We start from the raw sequence: 26,780 nt of genomic DNA on the forward strand, positions 1-26,780 counted from the left end.
ACGATATTAAATTGTTTTATCTTACAATTTATTTCAGATTTATGAATCGAAGCTTACTTCATGTATTAGTCTGTTTCAGGACTGATAACCTTTCACTTATTAGTCACATTAATACAGTTACATCAACCTTAGTACTCTTACAGTAAGTAAGATTCCTGTTTTCTGTGAATATTCACATATTTTCATGACCTCTTGCACGTTTACTTTCAGAGTATTGAGTCCCAGAACATCTGGGGAAATGCACTCTTTGGGGAAAACAACACTAAATCACTTATTACGGGGTTAGCACTAAAACCATGTAAACAAAAAGAATCAAAACAACAAACTCAATATAGAGCTAGTGAAGTGTAATGGAGTAAGTGTGTTAACCTTGACCTTCTTAACAGCTAAAACCAAAATTGTCAAAGAATTAACATTGGTTTCACTCTTTCATCCTATTAAGGAGAATACAAGGATGCATGGTGTGTGTGTCTGTGTGTAGTTGAATGTGTCACACTAATCACACTCTTAGAAAGTGACTTACACGCTTCTTGGCAAAGACAGTATGCACGCCTCAAAGAATGACTGTTTAAGGGGTAAACAACCAGCAGACCTCTTACGGTTTCAGTTCATTTTTTCTGAAACGGAATCTAAAATCAATTTCAACAGTTCATTTAGATCTGCTATCAGCTTTTTGTTGGCAAAAAAAGCAGAATTATTAAAATTTTAAAAAAATGTTCAAATGTTCAAATTAACATGAATCAGGGCTGAGCAGCAGAAGTTATGACAATTTTCTCACTCACACAGTTAAGCCCTGATGACACGTGTGTGGGATTATGTATTGTGATCGAACGTCTTTTTTTGGTTACTTTAATTTTATTTGCTTCATAAGTAAGAAAATCATTTTCTCGTTATTTTAGTGTGATTAAAAATGTTCTAAACATTAAAAGGATTAACAGTTTTTTCAGTCCATTGTCTGAGAATTAAAAAAAAGCAAAGGTGCTGCTGTAGAAGAGGCCTACTGCAATTCTGACAGAAATTATATGATGGAGACATAAGAAAGAGACAAAGTTGAGTAAATGACAAAGTGTATTTTTTGGCAGAAGACTGCCTCTAAGAATCAGTACTGAACTGTGCTTAATACAGAGAAAAAACAAGAAATACAATAAATAGTGTGTTGATTTGATGTTTATTTGAGACTGCTGCATGAACTCCAACATCACATCTTTTGCACACTTTCCACGAAACACACGTTGCAGATGTGGTTTTAAAAGCTATTTAAGGGCTAATGTTAGTTGGACTAGTAAATAGTAGTTAGCTAACATCTGCATTAACATTAACTGGCTCAAGTTGCTTAATGGCAGATAAACTGGATGACAGCTCAGTAAAAATAATGCATATTGACAGACCATCTCTAATTCTTACTGATTTGATATGTTTTAATTACCTTCACTGTGTAGAAAGTTGTGGAGGTGCACAAAAAAACCTCTAACACAAGAGAGGAAATTATTAGTTAGCGTGCCTGTTTTCAGGAGAAAGCTTTCCATTTTGAACGTAACATAACTCCTTTGAGTCATCTCAACATGACTAAGACTAGTAGATCCTTTACATCCCTCAAGATTAAACTGGTTTTACAAGATTAAAACATGTCTGAGAGAGAAACATAAATGAATTGTGTAGTATTCACTAAATGCATATCTGTAAATTGAACAACCCACCATTTCCCTTTTCTTCAGTGAAGTTAGGTCCTTTAAAAAACTTGCTTATAAAGAAAACTGCTTTGTTTTACAACATTTGGGAGATGTTTTTGGAATTTGTTAAAAAATGGTGCTCAGATTGAGTTATTTAAATGCATTGAAGCAATAAATATATGTTTTAAAAAATAAATAAATAAACATTAATGATGACGATTTCTTCATTCTTCACTACCTTCAAGTATCGAGCAACACTCACTTGTCTCAACATCATCAGAAGTGCAACAGACTGCCATTTCATATTTCAGGCCTTTTGTCCAGGCTGGTGTTATTGTGCCAAGTCATCACATAGACCTTTTAATGCGGACATGTGTGTTTGACTATGTGTCTAAAGTTCCCTAAGCCAATTCAGCAGAAGACATAGATATAGTATGGAAAAAGAAAAACACACACACACACACACACGCACACAAACTCACACATAGAGACACAGGGTTTTATCTCAGTGCCCACACATGGACAGTTTCTGGAGAAAGCAGACATGCCAACATCCCAGCCAAGTTGCTCTGCCACCCACATGCCCACTGCAGGAATCCCCCTCTCTCTCTCTCTCTCTCTCTCTCACACACACACACACACAGAGAGAAACACATGGAAGTGAGGAGGCACACAACACTTCACAATTACTGCACTCCTGTCAGTCGTTCTGTCTGTGAATCCAGCCCAGTCACCAGGATAAAATGTTGGCAGGTAACGTTTCTGCAAACCACTGATACGTTCACATTTGTACATGTCATTGGCCTATGTACTATGTTGGCATTTGAACAAAACATGTCACATCATGTAACAGTACATGTTTATGACCTGACTATGATATCAGGAGGTGGAGGGGAGTTAGACTGAAGGCTGTCAAGCCGTGACTGCAGCTTGAGACTCTGTTTCAACAATTCTAAAAGTGAAACCACTGGATATTTCTTAAAGATACATCGGGACAATTTTCAGCAGTGTTTGTGGAGACCAAAACAGGTGTTTTAAGCCAAAATATGATCTTTTCCCAACCCTAACCAAGAAGTGTTTGTGCCTAAACCTCATAGAGAGATCATAAGCATAGCATTGTCACAATAAAATAAATAGATAAATAAACCTTAACAATAAAGAAATGTTAAGCTTCAACTTATCCATGGTTTGCATGGTAAACGTATACTGCCAACATTTAGTCTAGTGATTGGGCTGGTGTCAGTGATTATACTTTTGGTTTCAGCGTTTTTTCACACGTGTACCTACACTTGTTCGTGCATGTATCTGTGTTGAACTGAGATTTTAGGTGGGCACAGAAAAGCTTTTCTCTTCCAGCAGATGGATGTAAAGAGAAACAGCTCTGCACAGTGAAGGTCAAACATCAAAGTAACAATAAGTAAAAAACATTTTTGAACAGAATGGGGCTTAATTGAAAATTTGTATCAACTGAAAAATTGATTTCCTTTTTAGCTTCTCATTCTCTACAGTGTCTACTTTTTTCTTTCACCCATCTTCATTCTATCATTCTTCACAGCTCTACTGTAGACTCTACACCTCCTTTGTGTATGTTCCATGATGGGGAAATGTCTCTTAAACACTATCTGCAGGAAAAACAAGCTGTGCATTTCCAGAGTGAGAAAAAGTGGGTGACTTTCTGTGAATTTGATCCCTACAGCAGCAGATTTTTTTTCCCTCTTCTTTGACAAAGTGGTATGACTACTGTATATACTGTATACGGTATATATGAAGGACACGCACAGTATTTTTTCATCAAAGGTTATTGGTTTTCCTTTTGACATAACTGTGGCACTATTTTTAAGTCAATAGCTATTGTAACAGGCTATAGCTACCCTTGACATTTAATATCTTGAGGCAACATCTAGCACTGTACTAACCTATGATTCAGACCTTGAATGGCTATTTTCCCAGTTAGGACATCACACAAAGTAAAATTCATAATGTCTTGTTCAAGTGGTGCAATTTCATCAGGTTTAAAAGTTGGTGAAGCGGTGAGCGGTGCCAGATTGATACTTTAACAGCACTTAAATAACATGTCTAACAGCAAAATCCACTTCAACACTAGCCAATTCTTCTTTTGCTAATACCTGCTTTTCAAAGACTGGCAGCATATCCAAAGAAGTTAGCACATAATGAACTACTGATATTCAATGTTACACTAAACTCTTCTTCCGTCCTCACTCCCCTCCTCACTTCTGCTCCCATCTCTGCTCAGCGGTGGTTCCATCGCTGCCGGTAGGAGCTATAATTAATCGGAGTGGAAGCCGCGTTGTTGACCTTTTCGTAGGTGATCATCACCATGATGCGCCCGTTAATCGGTCAGCCATCACTCTTCAACCACCACCACTGCAATTATCACACAATCGTTCACTCACATACACACGCAGAAAAGAAGGCAGCACACAGGATAAACACCTTGCAGCACACACACACACACACACACACACACACACACACACACACACGCACACACACTGCCCAGGCCCATCACTAAAGTATGCATCTCCGCTGAGAGAAATCTGAGCAAAAAAACCTGCGATACCAAAAATTCACATGCAATTTACTCTCTTCTCACATGATCTGCTTCTGTCTGTCGTACACACATGTGCAGATACACTGGTCCTCTGTAAAATATCCTCTATTAGCTGCCTGCTCTCTTTCTCTCTCTGGGTGTTGTACCTGAATATTACCTGTAATGACCGTGACATTACAATAATGATAACGGCGTTTGCTAATGCTGCACTTAGCGCACATGCACACACTCGTGCAGATAGATAGGTACACACACAAACTGTACACAAGCTAAATTTGTTCAGTGTTTGTGAAGCTGGTAAACAGTCAAGTACTTTCGCTTCAACCAACAGCATATCCATCTTCTCAGCGTGTGTGCATGTGTGTAAATGTAGTGGTAAACGGACGTGAAAGCGTTTACCTGCCTCTAAAACTCTGAAATAGCTTCAAGGAACTATGTGGTCCACTGTTACATAGCCAGTTGTAGAAAAAGCGTAACCAACATCCCTGTCTTCTGATTCTTACATACAGAAACGCCAAGGCTATAGACCATAGGCACATGTGACCTTTCTCCTTGGATGTAACATTTAGGGTGGGGAGCTTGAATGCTCGAATAATGTTATGCTGCTGTGTTCCAGGTTGAAAGTCGTTTAAACAAAGGGAATCTGATAAAAGATCGTTTCACAGCTTCCTAATTTATCAGCAACTGAAAAGATGATGGGTCGTGAAAATCCCAGGGGACATAGGGCTATATGTCAAAGTAAATCAGCATATTTAATAATCCATTTGCTAAGGTTAGCAATTAAAAAAAATCCAGAATTCTAGAAAAATCTTCTACATGCAAGCAAATAGTGCTGAAGAAAACAGCTGTAACACCATGATTTTTGCAATTTTTCAATCTCATCCACTCTCAGTGCCTCACCACTGACTGTCTCAGTGAGCTCCACCTGGAAGTTGGGTAAGTCTTTCTTAGAGTCCTCTGGCCTCTCCAAAGAAGGGGTGATGCTCAAGTGTTCCTTTCATCATCCAACAATATCACCAGTCACTCTTGGCGTCTTTCTCTAGAGTCATCTAAAGGTTGGGCAAAATTCAAGTCCTATTCCAAGTCCTGCACAAACTCCTCTCACATCTGGGGTTTTGCTTCCACAACCACAGAACCTGCAAACCCTCCTGATATCTGTCTACTGATTTTGAGGTCTGCTGCATGTGTTACCCCCCATAAGGTTTCTACATTACTGCTCATATGAGCATTGGAGTCCCTCCGCAGGGACCCATCCAGTAAAAGGCCAGATAGTACAAATGCTGCCACTTTGTCACTTTGGACTGAATCACAGCTAAAGATTATGAGCTATCAAAACTCAAACACCAGACTAGCTTGACTTGAGCTTTTCTTTAAATGCTGATAATTTACATTGTTCAACTCCCAACAATCCTTTTTATGTTCAAAACATTAAAATCCTTCATCACCCTTTTCAATCATTTTAAATATTGATATGCTCAAAACATGTCTTTATGATAACAAGGTACATATTTGATCATTTTTTTCTCCTAGATGCTGGTGGTGGGTACAGGCTGGGCTGAGGATGCAGTAGTTGCAATGAGCAAGGTGTACTTTGTATTTACCACTACAGCCCTGTCTCTCTGTGTGTATTTATGTGTAAACAAGTCAAGGTTGCACAATCCATCTGTTTTGATAGATCTACTACAAAGAAAAGGCAAAGTAAAAGAAGAGAAACAGGAGCAATGAAAACTCTAAATTGCTTTCACAGATGAATCTTTCCTTCCCTGTGCAAGGTACACAGAATGCATTTTACCTCATGCAGTACAATTGAGCGATAAAAAAAGATGTAATTCTTGATTGGCCGCAAGATCTACATTTCAATGACCGATGTGCTAATTGTTGTGTTTATGTTGGTCTATCTATCCATTTCCATCTCCATTTCTACTCCTCCCTCCATCCGCCCTCAACTCTTTCTTTATCTTACTGTGTCTCCTTCCTTGTCAAGGCGCAATTATTTGCAATTTGCCTAAGTCATCCATTTGCTGGGACACCAAGCATGAAAACGAGGCAATTTGGTGTAAAATGGAGGCAGGCGAGCATCTGAGCATATGTATGTAAGTGTGTGTGTGTGTGTGTGTGGACAAGGCAGGGGAAGGTCCAAGCGCTGGTGGGGGGCCATGCAAGAACTGTCACGCAAAAGTGAAAATTATTGCCATGAACGCACACACAGTTATCTCTGTGTGTGTGTGTGTGTGTGTGTGTGTGTGTGTGTGTGTGTGTGTGTGTGTGTGTGTGTGCGCGCACCTACCAGTCTGCACACATGACAATGTCAAAGTGACCCTCTAGCGAAGAAATGTCTGACTCACAGTCCCACCTCACCACCCTGTAAGCACACAAAAAACAGAGACAGCAAAGTTTAGTATTTGCAGAGCTGGTGACAAAAGAAAACCACGCAGCAGTCATAAAACTGCAGAGCGACCAGCAGCAGTTTGTCCTCCGTCGCTTGTCTTCCCTCTTTTCTACACTCTGAGGTTCCTGCTCTCTCACACCTCTCTCTGACACCCACTGTTTTTCTACCTCAGTAGAGACTTGGACAAAGTGTCAGGGAGGGTCGACATGTCATCATGAGGCTTCTGACATGACACTTGACATTTATACCATGTGCATGCACACACAAATTCTCTCTCTTGCTCTCACATTCTCTCTCTCTCTCTCTCACACACACACACACACACACACACACACACACACAGAATGGCCACCTCCATACATTTTGTTATTCAGTATCCACACTGTCCTTTCTCTTTCTTCTTACCTTATTGTCAGGTTGTATGAAAATATAGCGATTTAGAACAGGGCTGCAGAGTATTGCAAAAAAACTATTCACATTTATTGTGATTTCAATATGATTCAAGATTAATATATATGATATCATCAGCTATTGTGAATCGGGAAGGAGGTAGATTTTGACGGAGCTCAGTTTCGTTTAATATTTCATGACATATTTTGGTGCTTCTTTGCCAATGTCAGTGTTTTCCACAGGTAAATATTACATTTTGGTTTGGCATTTTTGAGAGTCCAATTCTTGCTATTTGAGCAGAAAGTGTCGCTCTCTCTCTTTATCTTGCAGTTGGTAGCCCCCTGACACTGCCTGTTTTTCCTGGTCCACCAGTGTCAATGACCACTTTGTTTGCTCAGTGCCAAGCAGCATTGAAGTTTACATAGACTATTTGCAGTAAATTACCAGTGGTTAACATGTTTTTCTTTTTCTTTGGCTATAATTTGGATGTTCCAGATTGTGTATAGGCTGTGCTGACGCCACTTTCTCCTCCATCTCCATCTCCTCAACACCATTTTCCCTCTCTCTCTCCCTCTCTCTCTTTCAGACTGTTAGGCAGAGAGGGGGATTATTAATTAGGCATTATTAACACTCAGTAAACAAAACATTAGGCCCCGCTAGAAACACAATCTCGATTCGCGGCAGGAGGTCCCCGCACACACATACGCATGCATGTGCACACACCATCACGCGACATGCCCCTCCCTCTCCCTCCCCTTGTCCAATCGCATCGTGCCCTTCGCCCTCTCTTGCGGCGCGGCGATGACAGCAGGCATAATCTGAAAAGAAAACAATCAAAGTAATGTAGCCTAATTATACGTTTACTTTTTCACTCCATCTTCCACTCATGTAAATATGCGCAGGAGGGTGAAACGGGGAGAGAGAGAGAGAGAGAGAGAGAGAGAGAGAGAGAGGGAAGAGGAAGGGGAGCGAAAACAGTCAGTCAATGGCGAAATGCTTTTTTTGAGGCAGGGACAACAATTAACTACGTTTTAGCCCGTCCTTGCATATGAAGTGCGTCTGTGTTTGTGTGTGTGGTGATTGGTAGAAGTTGCCTCAATGGTTTCTGGATTACAACTCCCCACAAAGGGAATCATTTTGCTTGGATGAATCTGTGCGCACACGCACACACGCACACAAACACACACACACACACACACACACACCTGAATCGACCTGAAGAATGGGTTTTACAGAATGTAGCTAATGTGGTTTAATCTTTTGTCATTCATTTTTCAAATTTCAAGATATAAAAATGCACAAATTTAGATAGTATACATAATTATAAAATATAATTTAGTGTTTATGCAAGATTCCTCTTTTTTTGAAGAAGAAGAATTTTGTACCTAAATTTGTACAATACAAGAGGAAACATCAATCACATCAATCACCACAATCTTCCTCTCCTCCAACATATTTCTTTCTCCAACTGACTAGTTACCAATTCAGTAGCTTTTTTTTCTCGTCAGTTTATTTTCATGTAGCATTTGTTGGTGATTTTTAGAAAGTCATCAACAAACTACATCTCCAAAAAAGTTCCTTGATTAAAAATAGAGAATTAGCTCTGGTGTATCTGTGTAGACTACCATTCAGCCATGGTTATGTTTTTTATATTCCCACTGGGAAACTAAAAATGTATGCATTCAAGGCAATATAAAGGAACGTTGGATAAAAACATTCACTACATTTCATATTTTGTTTGCCTTTTTGTTCTGCAGTACAGCCTGATGTGGACACTTAACACTTACCCTCTTCTCTCTGACTGCAGTGATAATGAGCCCAGATAAGAGGTATGTATCTTTTCATAAAGAAATGAAAATGGTCTCACCTGGCAGAAACATTTGTTGACCCGAACTTCCCAGCTTGCCTGTTCCTCTCGGCCAGCCCTCGTACATCTGACATGCCACGGTCAAGGAATCATCATAGACACACACATTACATCCTTAACTGGAGGACAATGCCAAAAGATAATCACATTAGACAAATGTTACAGTACATATGGTCAAAGATGTTTACAGTAGATATGAAATATATGTACTCATGTACTCATATAGCCCAATATCTTAAACAAAAATTTGCCTTGAGGGGCTTTTTAATCTGTACAGCATTCGTCATCCACTATGCTTAGAACCTTGATTTTTAAGAGTGGGCTGCAGTGGCGAAATAAAACAAAAAACAAAAACAGAATTACGGCTCACGGTTGTATGCCTCTGTCAAGTTGCTGTTCCTGAGCTATGGCGTTGAATAATAGCGAGAACACTGTAACAGTGACATTGACCTTTGACCTTTTGGATATCAAATGTCATCACGTCATCATTTTATTTTGTAAGACATTTTTGTAAAATTGTGTTGTAATTATCATATGAATTGTTGACTAATTGTTGGAAAATGTCCAAGACATTGGTGTCAAATTTGAAGAAATTCCCACGATGTGTTTCTGATATATCACATTCCCAACAATGGGATGGACGGACGGATGGACAGACAGATGGACGGACAGACTGGAGGACAACCCCAAAACACTGAGGTGTCTAAGAAAACACCAATTTCTACCTGAATGGTTTTAAATAATTTCTCTACAAATAAAAGTTTTGTTATAAGAAGAGACTGAAAGATGTTACAATCCCATGATATTCTACACAGCGTGTGAGCAGATTTAATACATACAGTATTTGCTACTTGCTCAATTCATCTTTTTCCAAATATCAAAAAGTCTTCATGTGAAGCGTTGCGTGTTGGAAACGTGGATCCACCACCCAAATTTCCTTTAGTAGTCAGGAGATTCAAACTACCGACTGTACCATCAAGAGATATTTGGTTGAACAGTTTAAGGTTTCTGGAGGTGTGTGTCATGTTGCAAAAGATCAATATCAAGAGACACAAATTCGAAGTGAGACCCTCTTTATGTAAAAACACATATGGTAGACGCCCACACAGAGCTGATGGAGCTGATCTCCAGGGATAAAGAACCAGGCTGCAGAAGCAGATCACAGCAGCCTCTAGTTGGATCAATGGGAAGGCTTTTAACCACAGATACACAAGCTCACACTGTCCCCTTTCGCACGCACACACACATACATGCAGATGAACACGCACAAAAGGAGGGCGATTGATGTCAAGTTGTCTGGTAATACACTGGCTTCTGGAGTTGCAAAGCAATTCAATTAGGATTTCCTTGTCTTTAAAGCCTGCACAGAGCTGAGACAAATCCAATCGACGAAAACAGAGAGCAGGAGAGAGCGAGAGCAGGGATGATAAGTTGATAGATGGATTGATAGCTGGAGGGCCGATCCAAAATCAAAGGCCTCCCAGACATAGATACACAATAATATGTAGGTTAGCATGCGTTTATATACAAGCGTAAGCATGAGCACACACGTGCTGGACACCTGTGCTTGAGCGTGTTATGCATAGGGACGACAGGGTGAAGAGCAGAGCAGCTTAGTCTAATCTCATTGCCAGCACACCACTGGGGGAGAGGTCAACACACGCACAAACACACAACTGAAAACACACACACAGGGAAAGCAAGAGGAAAAAGTGAAGGGGAGAGAGAGAGATTTGAGTATTATTGGACATTAAAGTGGAGGAATATTTGCTCCCATCACTCGAAGCAGACAAGTAGCAGCCAATGACATGCATCAATCATCCTTAATGGAACATTGCAATTGATTTCAAACATGAGTATTCAAGGTCACAGCAACAGTGTGTATTTGTGTGTGTTTCTGCACTATAAATGAGGTCAACGACTTCTGAGGAAAGGGAAAAATCTATTCTCTAGACATATCTAAATATCGTCTATTCACAACTTCTTTTAGCGCTTATCTTCTCATCTATTTCACTGTATAAACTGAGCCATATCACAACCCACTATCTCTTTCCATTGTAACACCAGCAGCACAATAAGCGCATGTGAGACAAACAGTGGCCATTAGCGCGAGGCTAAGACACAACAGCTTCCTCAGCGAGAGGAAATGCCACACAGTGCCTGCAGTATGTGAATGGGGCCAATTTGGCTGAGCCCAGAACAAATTATCTGTCTTTCTCGACCCTCCCTCTCTCCTCCTGTGTGTGTTCGATCCATTCTCGCTATGATTTCACTTACAATTCTCTCTATGTGTTTGTTCTGTGAAACAAAGCAGTCGGTCAATAGTGTATTGTTTGTGTGCCCGAGTGTGTGTGCGTGCGGTTTTACAGACTCCATAATGTTATTGTTTGGTCTTATTGTGATCGGTAAGGGAGCATTGTAGCCGGATGAGACAGAGATATTGTAAGCACAGTTAAATATGGAAAGTGCCATACCGGTCAATGGGGAAGAAATGTGTATTTATATTTCCTGCTTTTGTGAAGCAACTGTAGCGAGTCGGGGTTTCTTTTTTTCTTTCTTGCTTGTGTAGTTGTTGAGTGAATAAAGAAAGATCTGGGAGGATGGGAGAAAAAGGACAAGAATGATGAAAGAAGATGGGGAGAAAAGCAGAGCACGATGGTTTGCAAGCTGACAGGAGTTGATCAATAACCCACTCAAAGAACAAATGGTGGCAAAAAAAAAAAAAAACTCTCACCTAAAGATTTGTCCTAAAAACTTAATTATAGGCCTGAACCTTAACCACACACAAAAACATTTTAAACAAACCTTGATTGTTCCTGTTTCTAAAACACTCATCAAGCCCTAAACCCTAGCCTTAGCGCTAGATGAAGTCTCAAACTAAATCTGACAGGATGGCAATTACTGTGCTCTTAACATGGCATTGTGGGCAGCTAGGATTGGTAGATGCCAAGTTGAGCGCTAGTGCTGGGTATTTGTCACTGTGGGTGCCCCATCTGCTGCTTTTGCCTAAAGATAAAAGAGGTGGACGGCTATTCTTCTTTCACTCCAAGCCCATCTCTGATTTCAGGGCTTAAAAACCAAGGTTACAGCACATTGTCTACTTTTTGTTTAGGAGACTGCCTGCAAGAGTCACTGTATGGCTACAGCAGAATCACATAACGTGGAAGGCATTAAAAAAACTGGCAGAGTCGATTCGCAATAACAATGGTTTGGATTGCAAGATGTTTTTGATGTCTAATAGATATTAGCAATTGGTACGATGTTTTATGATTGATTAAGCAGACACTGAAACTGGGCTATTACTACTTAAGTGGTTGCAGTTATTTTGTTGGTATTTTTATAGATCCATTTTCCAGTTTATCAGGTACAACTTGCTCAAACTAATGCGGGCAAACACAACAGTCCTGAAATAAATCCTACCTTCATGAAGGCTTTTATTTTTGTTCACGAAATTGTTTTAGAGAGGTGTTGATTTAATTCATGGTCATGTTGTAGGATGTAGTTTGTGCTGCTGTTGAACTGCAGTGCATAATACAGAGTAGCTTCTATTGCTTTAGCCTGCCCTCACTGATATAAAAGTAGGGTTGTTCCAAATAACATTTTTGGGGCTCTGAAGCTTCAGCTATAATCATGAGTGACTATTTGAAGCTAAAAATGATTTTAATAAGAGACGAGGACAGGAGGAGAGACACCAGTCACTGTCTATTCCAGCTCTGCCTACAAAGTCTCAAAAGTCAACTTGACGAGTAAGCAAGTGTTGACCAGCTGCGAACTCCTGTCACAGCTTGCAGGAATGCTTTTCCACTCACAGATACTGTTCAATGCTTATATCACATTTTTGGTTTGTATGTGCACAGGTTTTGACACCAATTAAACACCATAAAGGTGCTCCATTGCTCGCTCTTTATCAGTGTTTTGACTCTTTTTCGGTGATACGTCTGTTTCCTCTTTTTACCAAAAATGTTCATGGCAAAGCTTTGAAGCATTAAAGTTAGCCCTATAGAGATGGACAAAATACTAGAAACACCTCTGTGTATAATGGTATAATCAGACTGCATTATTTAGCCATGTGTATACTGGCTAATGAGTGCTAATAACAGACTCAAAAAGCACATATAAAATTCATGTTTCCAGGGGTGAAATCTTACACTGCACGTGTAAAATGTATGTTATACTTCATGGAATGTGTCTGAAAACAGCACATGCCTTAACTGGTGAGGTTTTTCAAATATGAAATGCTTGTTTATGCCAGTTAATCCCATGTTAAATGCTGTTACACATGTGATATGAGATGTGAAACTATTGTTCCTTACAAGAAATAGCACTTTATAAGAACCATTATTAATAAATAGAAAATTTACAGTATATTAATATTTAGTTAGTAGTTATTTCACTGTAAACGGTTAAGCTGATGTTTATAAACCTTTACAATTACGTAAATGGTTTATATAGCACTTCATTGTTTGGAAACAGTCAATTAACGTTTAATTAACTATAAATTAACCATTTACAAATGATGGTTGTTAAATTACACAGGAAATTGATGTTTTCAAATTTGTTATCTATATCATGTCAATTTACTATCACATGTGCTAAAAGCGCATTTATATGTGGGATGTGATTTCGTGTACAGGAATGCAAAAGCAATTTTCAAATTGAAACCCTAAAAAAAAGACAAAAGTTTTCGCATAAATAAATCCATACGAATGCATATAAATAAATGTGAGCCAGAGGAATGAGGCAGAGATAGAGCGATAGACAAAAGAGAAGGGGAGAGGACGATGAAAGGATACTCTGAATGGACTTCTCGTTCCCATCTGATAGCAGAACTTCTTTCACGTCAGCACAAATGGCAACCTGAGAGACAGGGAGACAGGAAAGGGACAGAGAAATGAAACAACACAGAACAAAAGAACAAAACCAAAAGCACCCTTAGATGAAGCAAACATCTGAACGCACACACACGTACACACACAATAATGACATAACCATATCTACAAAGCTTCACTCTTGGCAGCCCAGCCCACCCCACCCTCTCTCTCTATTGCTCCCTCTCCTCCCTGCCATTTCCCTCTCTATCTTCACCCCATTTTTATGTCTGCATTATTTTAATCATTCAATCAAATCAGTCAATACTTTTATCATTGTGGCTAGCGGTGGGGGCTGCTATCTTGCTATCACTCTGTTCAGTAATTGCATTGTGACAGGGGATGATGGCAAGCGCAGAGCCTTTTCATTTGACGCTGGGTGTTTATCGGGCCGAGCCATCACTCCGTTCGCCGCTGTCACTCTGCACTCGGCTCGCCGGGCCTGCCTGATGCCCTTCATATAACTTTGCAGAGCAGACTGCGAGAGACGAAGAGAAAGAGAGGGAGAGGGAGGGAGACGGGAGAATGGATAGACAGCTTTGTGCTGCACTGTGTGTCTCTGTGTGAGGGAGATATAGATAGAGAGGTGTGTGCTTTACTATAACCTCATCTTTTCATATTCTCTTTTCTCTTTTTTTTATATCTGCAAGTATGTGTCAGGCTGTCAATTTCTGTTAAGGAGTGTGTGTGTGTGTGTGTGTGTGTGTGTGTGTGTGTGTGTGTGTGTGTGTGTGTGTGTGTGTGTGTGTGTGTGTGTATGTGTGCATATACCCATGGGTGAGTGTAAGTGCAAGTAGCTATTGTGCTGTTACGCACACAAATCCTATTTGGCTGATTCAATGTCATCTCGACTTCTATGGCATTAAGACAATACATGAAGTAGTGTATGAACATTTCTGAAACAAACAGAACAAACACACATGCACGCACGCATTGAATTACACAAGCTCACAAAGACACAAACACACACATGTTAAGGCCCTGCAGGGTGTTTTAGAGGGTCACTGGATGCTGTGCTTCCCACCATCTGCTCAAATGGAGGAAGGGACCTCCAGGCAGAACCAGAGCATCCAGCTGAAAGATCAGGAGCCCGACCCTGCAACCCATGAGCTACAACACACCACCCGCCAACACCACTGTACACACATGCAGAGTCAGGCTATATCAAATGCTTACACACATCTTTATTTAAACAAAAGTTATCAAAATGTTAAAGTCTGTAAGACGTTGTGAAGTAGAAATCAACATTGTTAGCTTTTTTTTTTCATGGGTGAAAAAGATCTTTCCTTAACCTCACCGAAGTGTTTATTATTGTAACAATGATTGCAAAGCTTTAGAAACCTTGACAATATATTTATTTTAATCCAAACCACAATGTTTACCTAAACTTAATGACTAAACATAACCAAAACATAACCATAGCATTGTCGAACAATAGTGGTTAAATATGCGATCTATAGAAGGAATAAAGTATTCTTCCCTTAGGCACCCCTATAACTGTTTGGTTGGAATGACAACCCGATTCACAGATAGAATTCTTGAATTTTTTTTTTAAATTATTATTTTTGAGGTGTTTGTCAAGTCATTTGGATAAATCTGGTAGAATAAAAATTGGTCGGAAACATGAGCTTTGTCATCAGGTTAGAGATGTGAATAATTCGAGCAGATTTCCAAAAGAGAGAGCATGTGCAAGAACGTGAGCTCAACTTTTACAAACAATACAGCCAGCCACTGTCTCCTAAGTCCTCTATCCTCATTCCTCTTAAGGAAGTGTGTGTGTGCGAGTGAGTTTTCATGTTTTTTGTGTGCTGGACACACACTGCTTTTTGAAATAACATTTCATCTCTGTATCACAGTCTGATACAGAGATTGGTAAGATGGTAAACAAAAGGAGCTATAAGCATTGACCTATTGAAGGATCTACTGAATAAAGAGTAAGAGTTTCTCAGCGAAATCAGAGTTGTGAGGAGTCTTTTAGCCTACAGAGAAGTTCAGAGAGGGGAGATAAGTGGATTGCTGCAGAATAGAGTCATGGAGAAGTCGAGAGGTATCAACAGAAAGAATAAGTGAATATTGAAGATCATCCCAATTTTCTCATCCTCCTGCCATATTTTTTCATGTAATAGTTGAAGCATTTATCGAGTTTTTCAGTTTTTGGCTTTAAAGCCATTTGAAAATTTAGTGCATAACATGATACTTTAGCTTTATACTGTTCAGTAGTACATTTGTTTTATTGTTTGCGTTACTGTTCTAAGATCAGACAAATGTTTATCTACGGAAGGGGAGACATTTCTAGTTTTACAGTTTAAAAATGTGGCCATGGCATTATGAACTAATGGGTTTCACAAGTTAACTACTTGTGCAGTGTGTTAATTTTAAAGTAAAGATTTCATAGGTTATCTGGGTTATCGAGCGTTCTTCTATGATTTTTTTTCTCAACAAAGTCTCGGTTTCTGTCTGATGAGAATGTTGTAAGGGAACAACTGTCAAGGAAACTCATTTGAATAGTACTGAGACATCCCAATTGGAATCAAAACTGTCAGCCTGACACTGGTACTAGATGAAAGTCAGAGAAAGTTTTGATTTTCAACCTGCTGGTGGTGCAATGTGGCTAGAGATCAACAAAGCTATAAGGGTTCTTACTCTGAAGACCGTAATTGTCTGCACAAATTCCCTAGAGTATCCATCTGTCAGCAGGGTGAATAAAAACCTTCATCAGGCATGGTGGTGAGGATAGAGTAGGCACCCAAGGATACAGATTGTTAAACATGATTCAGGAATGGCCAGAACATGAGCTGCCAAGAGAAGCTTAATTTTAACTTTTTTGCGGTTGAGGCTTCAAATGCTCAGGTGACATATCTTCATTGGATTGCATGTGGCAAGGTACTGTAGATGGATGCTTCCTGTGATGAGTTGGTCGAGATCATCGCCATGAAGATGGGGAATTACATTTAATGTTATCCTGAAATCTAGAGTGCAGTTTAACAGGACACTGCTGGGGGAGGTGAAAAGAGATTGAAATCAGGGTGTGAAAATGATAAAGAACAAAAAAAATAAAAAAGTTGGTGAACTACAAGAATAATTAATGAACTGTTTACACGGACTACAGAGGAAAAATCCTTGAATGTGGTGTCAGTGGCGGATGATGGAGGGATGAGGGGAAGGAGAGGTGTGAAGGAAGGACTCCATCTCAAACCACCAATGTCAAAACATGGTGTATTGACTGCCAAGAGATAAAACCAGGCTTTCTAAAACACACAAACACACACACACGCACACACACACAGAATGGCATCTCGCAGATCGATTGGACACTGACGCCTGCTATGTGGAGGGGCCCTTAAGACCCTGGCTAATAAACCCTATGGCTGACAGACTGCGGTATATCTGAGAGTGTCAGTGTGTGTGTGTGTGTGTGTCTGTGTTGTGTCAATAGGAGACAGCTCTTGAGACTAAAGCTAGTTCATATAGCTAGGTGTCACTACTGAGGTGGTCTGATGATCGTGTGAATGTGCTGATAAACAGAGAGCTTATAATAATCATTATATCTCCTAAAAAAATTCTGTTTATCCTAAAAAAATGTTTCACATCTGAAGAACCTAGCCTGTTTTTAAAATTATGAAATCAAAATATAGCTGAGAGACAAAAAAATATGTTATAATTGACCATTAATACAACAAATTGGTGTCCTGGTAAGCAAGTACCAGGTGCTGTGATAAGATGCATCAACAATCACCTGCACTGTGTTTTCTGTGATTCTCTTTTTCCTATAATCAAATGTGATGGAGATTCCTTTTGCAAAACCCTTCTACAGCCTGGATTTGAAGAAATTGGACCAAATTCAGTATTTTATCTCACCATCCAGTCTACCTAAGTGATAGCTAAAGGTGCTAGCTGAACATTTAAAGGAGACCTATTATGCTTTTTTGTTGTTTTCCTTTCCTTCAGTGTTTTATATAGGTGCGTGTACAAGATCTTGAAAGCTAAAAAAGTCCACACCAACAGAAAACACTGCTCCAGAAACGCCTCGTCAGTCTCGCCTTTTACTCTGTGATTTTGTGACATCACGCTACGTCATCATGTCACACGTTTGCCTAATTTACACTAGTTTGGCACTAAAGAACTGATTTAGTACAGCTGTTGTTTGTGTTGCTGTTAGCAGTGCTTGTTACTCGACCAATCAGGAAGCTGGGTATCCGGCAGTATGAGAAAACTGACGTGTTTTTTGAGCACTAAAGCATCTAAACTTATTCCAGTAGTAACCCAAAGTAAAATTATGAACCTGAAAATGAGCGTAATATGTCTTCTTTAAAGGGGCTCTTCTGCTGAAAGCCTGTCGTTGGTTTATGTTAGTGGACTCCATTTGTAAACTACCGTTAGCTACTGTTGCTCCCCGTCAGTGGAGCAGAGAGCGGCACTGAGACGAGACAATTGAGAATGTGCATTAAGTCACACCCTTTGGACTATCACGGAAAATCTGACGAGAGTCCTTCACAGAGAAATCCACAGTCCAGCAGCATTAAACAACTTTAAAAAAAGGGCTTGTATAGGCAACCAAGAGAGACAGAGAAGGTCTCACTCTTCACGTCGTGTTACAATCTGCTCACATATGACCAATAAAAAAGTGATTAATACTTGTAAAGTGCTACAAACTGTTACCTAGAGCTCCTTTAAGGTAAGTGTGACTGACCTTGTTACTGAGGATAAAGTTGTGTTTTATGAATGAGTTTGCTTGATTCTGTTTTGCTTAATTGAGCATAAAAATACATTTGTGACACAGGTAGAAATATTGCTGCTGTATTAACAATTAATTATCAATATAATTAAAAGGTAAAGCAAATTAAAGCTAATTAGCAAGACAACCACAAAAACACAATCGGTGATGTGAGGAGTCATAGCCTACAGGGACCGACGGACACTAGGAAACCCCTAATTGTTCACAGATTGAGGAACTGTTTTCAGCTCTAATATGCACTGTAAATTACTATTTAAAAGTTGAAGATGGACACACCCAGAACTTGAGAAGTTATTTAAACAGTGAGGAGCTCCCCAGAGGCATAACATGTTATGTGAATATGGCCTTAGGGAGTAAACGCTGAAGAGCAGACATGTGATCTGCTGTTAATTTAATGTGGGTAAAGAGTGATTGTGCTTGTCAAGGCACGCAAACACACACACACACACACACACACACACACACAGGCAATCAAGAAGTGAATGGTATGTATATGAATAGGTATGGATACTGTGTGCACATGCTGTTTGTGTATTGATTTGTTGGGGTCAGTTTCATTAGGGAAGCCAAGACACCTCTCCTGCAGGCACTGTGTACGTCAATGTGTGTGTGTGTGTGTGTGTGTGTGTTGTGTGTGTGTTGTGTGTGAGAGAGACTTACCATGAGCCCAGCAAGACAAGTCATACCTCCTCCTAACTCACACACTGCACCCCTGAGAGACAGAGAGAGAAGAGAGGGAGTGAGATTCCACACCTTGCTGAGCCAAACCTACAGTAGCAGTTTAGCACTAACACACATACACACACACACACGTGCACATCTTGTACAGTAGATGCACACAGATGTACATATACACACTCATACACACACACTTGCTATCATACAAACACATTCACGTACACACCCAGTGAACACAGCAGGGTAAGAAATATCAATTCAACCATCAACCTGAAAGCTGAATGCTGAACATTGAGAAGCACAAGCTCAATCAGCGGGAACCTGAGAAAACACACACACACACACACACACACACACATACACACACACACACACAGTCCTGTAGCTTGCATGCTCATTCAACCCCTCTCTCCATCCTCTTCCTCCTTTCATCTCCCCTTCCCCTCCATCTCTGCCCCTGTCCTCTTTCATCCCTCCCTGACTGCCCCCCCCCTCTCGCTGACCTTCACGACGCTGCTCTGATCAATACCCCTCTCTTCCTCGCCTCCCGCCTCTTGAATGTTAAAACAGGAAATCAAAGAGTGACGTTCCACCTTGAGTGGAAATCAAAGGTGCCTGGGTGCTTTTCAGCCCTGTGCCGCAGGGCAGGCCAGTGCTGAGCCGACGGGAGCAGAGGAAAGAGCAACGCACGACAACACAGCGTGGCATGGAAAGGTACAGAATAACATGAGCGCCAGGCGTTTACTGCAGGTCAGGTTTAAATATGGCATTAGTAGGAATGTCAGTGCTGACATGTTCTCTGATGATTAAGTTGAAATGCTGTATAAAAAAAAAATATATATATATACATAAATAGAATATTAAAAGGTTAAATGTGGAAGAATTTATATATTTTGGTATAATTACATCTGCCAAAATGTTTAACAGATGTCATTTTCTTACAACAGCATTTCAAAGGATGGTGCTATTTTACCTCCCTCCACCTCCCTCTCCCTGCTGCTAATTTGTCTTTTTCAATTTTCGCTTTAATTTCACTGAAGAGGAGAAAACATTTTCAAAGTGACTGTTCCCAACAGCCTTTCTAACTCTGGTTCCCCGATCTGTTATTACAAACAAATGTGACGCTTTCAATAAGTTTGCTCGCCCTGATTTGTATCATAAAGCAATTTCCTGTCATGCAGCAGGTTTCATGTGAAATCAAAGACGGAAAAAAGAAAGCCATTATATGCGGCCATGCCTCTTTGTCTCATTTGTTTACAATGCAATGACGCTTCAATATTAAGCGCTAAATATCTTACTGATGTCAAACTGTTACAGAAGATCTCTTAACTGTCTGAATTAGAATAACAATGGACCCTGACTTTCTAAACTGACGATTATAAACAATATTGTAAATCCTCAGCCCAGTCCCTGGGATATAATATTAGTAGTTAATGTTTCTGCAAACCACAGATACGTCCAGGGTTGGTGATTGTACCAAACGTGGCACATCAAGTTCACATTATATGCTGATTATGGGTGGTGGTGGGGGGCATTGTTACAGCCAACAAGGCTGCCAAGGGACTGGATCTGTTTTTGTGGTTTCACGGGAAGTCGGACCATCTCAATCAGTGATCATGCCGACCAAAACAGGCATTTTTAGGCCAAATCATACTGTTTTCCTAATCCTAACCAAGTGGTTTTTGTGCCTAAACTTAAGCAGAGCATAAGCACAGTGTTGTGACAGTGTTGTGTCTAGTGACTGGGTTGAGATTTTGATCCTTGTTATTAATCACAGCTGTTAGTCCTTGATTCATTGTTGAAACAGTGGAGTTTTTTTAACTATGGTGTGAGCAGGTTTGAAGAGAAGAACTCACTTGAAAATGTGACGCTTCTGCAGACAGTAATGAGCCATCACCTCTTCAGACGGCCACACACCTAAACCAGAGAGAGACAGAGAGTTAGAGACTCAGTTACTGACAGGTGTTTATTCGTGACAGTGACGGACATTTATCAAGCACCCTGAGCTCGACAAAGTGCTTTGATTCCGGTGTCTCAACATCAAAACACCTTAATATTGATATACAACCCCCCAAAAAAACAATGAGTGTTCAGTGAAACATAATTGGATGCATTGTGTTTTCCAGTCTGTGTTCATGTGCTTCTCTTGTGGTTTCCACCTTGCCTGTGATCCAAGGCTTCTCTGTCTCTGTTTGTCTGTCTGTCCGTCTGTCTTTCCTAAATCCTTGCAACACACTCTCTCATTGGGCACAGTGTATGCAAGTGTGTGTGTGCGTGTGTGTGTGTGTGTGACAGGGGGTCCGGTGGGTGATAATCACAGCGTGCAGGCCTGTCTGGCTTATCACCTACTGTCAGCCCTTCTCCGTCTGCCGTGCATGTAACACACACTAACGCACACACACTTGCATGCTCGGTGCTATTTTCCCTCTGCATCTCAACATACACACACACACACACACACACACACACAAACACACATGCAGACACACAAACACACACATCTTGGCAGTAGAAAAAGTAAACATTCATTTGAATAAAACTTCAGCTTTTTGCTTCTGGCTTTGAACAAGAAGGTTCGGCTTGGCGTCGCCTGTGCGTGTTTGTGTGCACATGTGTGTCTTTGTGTGTGTGTGTCTTTGTGTGTGTGTATATGTGTGTGTGTGTGTGTGTGTGTGTTCATATGAAGGAGTTGTTGAGAAAGAGAATAGGGGGGATACAGAATGAGTTGGAGACAGCAAGCGAGGGAGGGAGACAGAGATAGAAAATGAGCGAGGTAACGAGAGAAAACTGTGGAGGGAGGGAGGGTTGGAGGAAGAGGAGGAGGAGAGAGAAAAGGTGGTAGTCGATATAATAAGCGGCTTACAGGCGGTCTCTCTTCACCTCATGGGGCAGACATCGTTGCTCTCTCGCTCTCCCTCCCTGTGTCTATCTCTCTCACTCACTCTCTCCTGCGCTCTCTCCCTCTCTCCCCCTTGCTCCGGTCCGCCAAGATTAGCTCAAGCGAGCAGGATTTAATAATGCCTATTGATAAAATGTCCAAATATTCCTTTTCCCCATTAGAAAAAAAAAACACGCTTTCTACGTCTTGGCCTGACAGCACGCGCACACACACACACAAACACACACACAAATACAATGACAGCCAGAGTAGTTATACTGTGTGTCTACAGAGTGTCAAGACATGTAAGGCTTAAATAAGGTGACATTTTAAATTTCATCTGTTATTCCCCTTCAGCCAGGCGCTTGTCACAAAGTAAAGAAAACTTCACACTGTCGACCGTCACATGGGTGGTATACTGTACACAGAGCGAGGGTGGAAACCTTCTCCAGATCTGCTGTTTTGTTTTGTGTGTATAAATGTTTTCTTTTAACTTATGTTTTTCTTATTTGTACTCTTTATACATTTGTTCTCAATGAGTATGTGTTTATAGGATAAGGCTCGAGTTGTTCTGTTTTTTGTTTTTTTTATTGTTAACAAATCCTACTGAAAGTTTAAAACATTCAATGCATTAGTCCGTCTCTCAATACTTTGACTTCCATACCGTATCTGTTGCTCTAAGCCCGAAGCCTATTTGTTCCTACTCAGGACATAAATCTCTAAAAATGTCTCACAAATAAAAGGTTACATCTTTTAAAAAAGGCCTGAAACAGCCTGTTTTCAGCAGTGGATTAATACACTCTTAGTGCACTGGTGAGTATTTACAGCAGTGTAACAGTGTATGAGAGGTTCACCCACATTTTTAACAATTATTTTTTTTACAGTGTAGAATATTGACAGACTTTTCCTTTAATGGGGGAAAAAATGAAATTGCATGATGCACATATTTATTAAAATGTCAACACTTCGAATCTTACTAAACCTACATTTACTCTCATCTTAGTTTTCAATAACTAAATAGCCTGAAACTTAATTAATTGATTAATTGGTAACACTTTATAATAATCATCTTTAATAAATGGTAAATTTATGGTTAATTAAACATTTTTTAATAGTTTTTTTGGTGTTAACAAACAATAAAATTCCTTAAAAACCATTGATTAAGCAATGTATTAGTATTATAAACATCAGTTGCAACTTGACGATAAACAACTGCTTAATAAATGGTTTATAAAGCATTTAATTTTCCGTGACACCAAAATAACTATTCACTAAAGTTGAATGAACTATTACTTAAATTTCCCATTTGTTAACAATGGTTATTGTAAAGTGTTAAACAATAAACAAACCGATGAGCGGTTCGCAAGTCATGATTTTTAACTGGTCGTTCTGTAATTAATCTAGACACATATATAAAAGGTAAACCAGCACAAACAAGGAAATATCCCATAGGTATGAATTAAAAATACTTATTGTTACGTTTATCAAGACAATTTGTCATGACATAGATTTTAGACGCTCTTGTGAAGTCCTGTGTTTGGGCCACTGCAGGTACAGAATAAAGGTGCATCTTTGTCACCCTGCTGAATAAAAAGCAGAAATTCAATTCGATCCATTATTCAACAGGAAGAAGGAACAAATGATTTAAAGCCCTGTTCTTCTGCAGGATTGAGCATGGAAACTGAAGCAGCTGCAGCCCCTGTTCACCCTCTAGAATAAGTGCATATGTGTGTTAAGCTGCATCGAAATTCTTCCCTTCCCCCCTAATTTTGACCCCTCCTCTTTTGATTGTGTGTTCACATGAAACGTAATGATGTCCCACCAAACACCTTTGCCCTGTCAAATGACAGTCTAGCTCCTCCCTCCTATGTTCACAGACATGTGTAACAGTGACACTTGACATCATGGACCACCCAAAACATCTTGGGAGGATGAACAGTAGAGGGTGGTAATGCAACATTAACATTGCACCCGGAAACTGAAGGGGGTCAGGGGGAATCCACAAACCAGTGCCCACACTTCAAGATTAACTTTATTTAATGCAAAGTTATGTGCCTGTGTGTGAGAGAGAGCAAAACAGACAGCACTAAGTAATAAAGCTTTGTACAGCATATGTGAATCTGATGGTTAATCCCCAACTCCAATAACATTAATAGCCCAGGGTGATAAAAAAAAACCTGTGTGTGTGTGTCTGTGTGTTTGTGCGTGCATGCTTGTGTGATAAATATCAATGCCTGTTTGTGTGCGTGTGTGTGTGTGTGTGTGCCTCCTAGGTCGAGGTGCACTGTAGGAAATGAAGGGATCAGGAGTAGAGAGCAGATTACTCTTCCTGAGGATAATGAAATTATTTCTCACCTTCAATTACTAGATGAGGAAAGGAAGCAGTGTAGGTGTGTGTGTATGTGTGTATCAGCTCAATATAGTAATCGGCCCCAGGCACTAAACCTTGTCGATGGCGTTACTCCGAAAACCATATGTGCAGCTTACTGGGGTTGTGTGCTAGAAACAGTGTTAATTCCCCTGTTAGTTTAGGACTAACTCAAACCTGTGAGACACAGAAAGTTAAGTCTTTCTGAAAACAAGGTATCGCTTAAAAGGTAAATGGTGGCTCTGGATATTTGTTCATTTCATGCATGAGGGGGTTTGATAACTGTTCTTCTGCAAACCTGTTGTTCCCCTTTGGAGTAGCTCTTCATGCTGTGCCATGGGGCTGCACACTTTTCTCAAAGATATGTAATTGCGTTCATTATTGTGTTTTTCAACTGCTGTCTGACCAATCACTGGAGCTTATTTTAGACTTCAGTCTCTGCACAGGTGACCTAATTGCACTTTCTATGGAGAGATAAATCCTTTAATGTGTTTGAATGCTGTGGTGGTATTACTGTTATTGCCTCTGATTTTATATAGCTTTATGGCTAAAAATGACTAGACCTTTGTTATATATTTCATAGAGTTGTGTACTTGAATTGTTCGAAATGTTTCCAACAATGTTCAAACCCTAGAGAAATCCTAATTTTACTCAAGATAATGGTGCTTATTGGTGCTTATTTATTTGGTGACCTGTAGCTATAACTTCCGGGAGAGAGACGGAGGGTGAGTAAGAAAGTCAGTGAAACACGACTAAACAAGGAGTGAATATGATTTGCACTTTGGTGCAATTTGGGCAGGCGACACGTTTAATACAGTATTAATACATTTAGAGTGAACAGCGAACACCACTCCATGCAGCAGCATGGCTTCAGTACTCTGGCTCCCTGGCTCTGCAGAGTCAAGCCCAGGCTCCCAGGATGAGCGCCAGGCTTTGAAGCCATTTTCCGTAGTGGCCAATCTGTGTAATTACATCACCACGTGATGCACTGGGGCCCAAAAATACTTTTTCACCGAGCAGCTTTCATAGAAACTAATGGGACTTTGCCTCCATGGCTGTGTCCAGGTATAATTATAATGTCCTTGGTCAAGCAAGCCGGGCTCACACGTGGTCCCTCTGACAAAATCTCATGGGAAAGCAGATGTAAATAAGTGCCACTACTTGCTGGAGTAATTTGTTACAGTGAAAAAAACAAAAGCAGAAGGTAAAACAAGTCTGGATGAGTGCTGAGATGCGTTAAACATGTGTTTTCTATTCTACAGCAACAACTGGAAGTGAGATTTTGTGTATCTGTCAATAGTAGTATGATAGCTAACGATAGCCTCAAGGGCTAGATTGTTTACAGTTGCTCCAGAATGCTGCTCTCATTGGTTGTTGTGGTCCAGCTTGGATAGTACAAGGCAATCATCCAAATTTCAAATCATAAATATCAAACATGTCTGTAAGCAGTTCATTAGGCTTAAGACTGGATCTGTAAACTCCTCACATTAGCAGATAACCTGAGTCTAACAGCATGTTTTGAACAGGCACTGCACTAGTTTTTAGCTGTACATAATTACTTGTGTGAAAGTGGAGGCAGTTTTCTGGCCATGTAGGGTGTTAAAATGTAATAAAACAAAAATGTTTCCAAAGATGGATCAATAGTTTTCCACTCTAATCATGAATCATGATCTCAAGACAGATTTCCCAGAGAGAAATGACATTGATTATCATTTGATCTGCAGGCCTTCTGTACAGTTTCAGCTTCATTGACTGACACTTCTATGTGCATCGTTGGTTGTTTTTTCGTATCTGCTAAGGCAGAAAAGGACATCATCATAAACATGCATCTTTTTTTCCAACGGTATGGCAAAATATCTGACTAAATACAGCTAAATACTAGGTGTGAGTACTACAAGCAGTTGCATGCTGGATATTTGTGTTTCTTGATCATGTGCCTACTTAGAATCAAGCCCTAAACATACTTAATTCGTAGTATGTTTCATAAACTCTGACATAACTAATGCCAACAGCGCTGGAGTTGGGAGGCTTGTCAAAGCAATCGGATTTACTGCAGTTACTCTTGGAATCTACTGTACAAGGCCATGGTCCTAAACCCTCATCTCTCCACATCCTGGTGACCTGGGGCTGACCCTGTGAACTCAACTTATAGTAGTGCTAATCTGGCCTCAGTAGCTGTCAGTAATCACATGCACAGGGATAGAATTATCCATCTACCCCTCTGTTTTTTGCTGCTTATCCAGATTTGGGGCAGCAGGCTAAGAAAGTTAACTCAGTCTCCGAGGATTCCCCCTCACCGCCTACGCCCGAGTCACTCAGAGGACAGGGGGTCAGACAGCAGGGATGGAATTAGCTAAAGGGCTAT

At 40.2% G+C, this 26,780-nt stretch overlaps 1 protein-coding gene across 1 annotated transcript in view; it reads right to left on the reverse strand.

Moving 5' to 3' along the window:
• camkmt (calmodulin-lysine N-methyltransferase) overlaps positions 1 to 26,780 on the reverse strand; it is a 113,539-nt gene that overhangs the window by 18,926 nt on the left and 67,833 nt on the right. Inside the window, 5 exon segments of the mRNA XM_073482362.1 lie at positions 6,530 to 6,604; positions 8,889 to 8,955; positions 13,682 to 13,745; positions 19,152 to 19,203; positions 21,026 to 21,086. Coding sequence (XP_073338463.1) covers positions 6,530 to 6,604; positions 8,889 to 8,955; positions 13,682 to 13,745; positions 19,152 to 19,203; positions 21,026 to 21,086 — 319 coding nt within the window.

Source organism: Pagrus major, chromosome 15 (assembly GCF_040436345.1).
Source record: "Pagrus major chromosome 15, Pma_NU_1.0".
Taxonomy (NCBI): domain Eukaryota; kingdom Metazoa; phylum Chordata; class Actinopteri; order Spariformes; family Sparidae; genus Pagrus; species Pagrus major.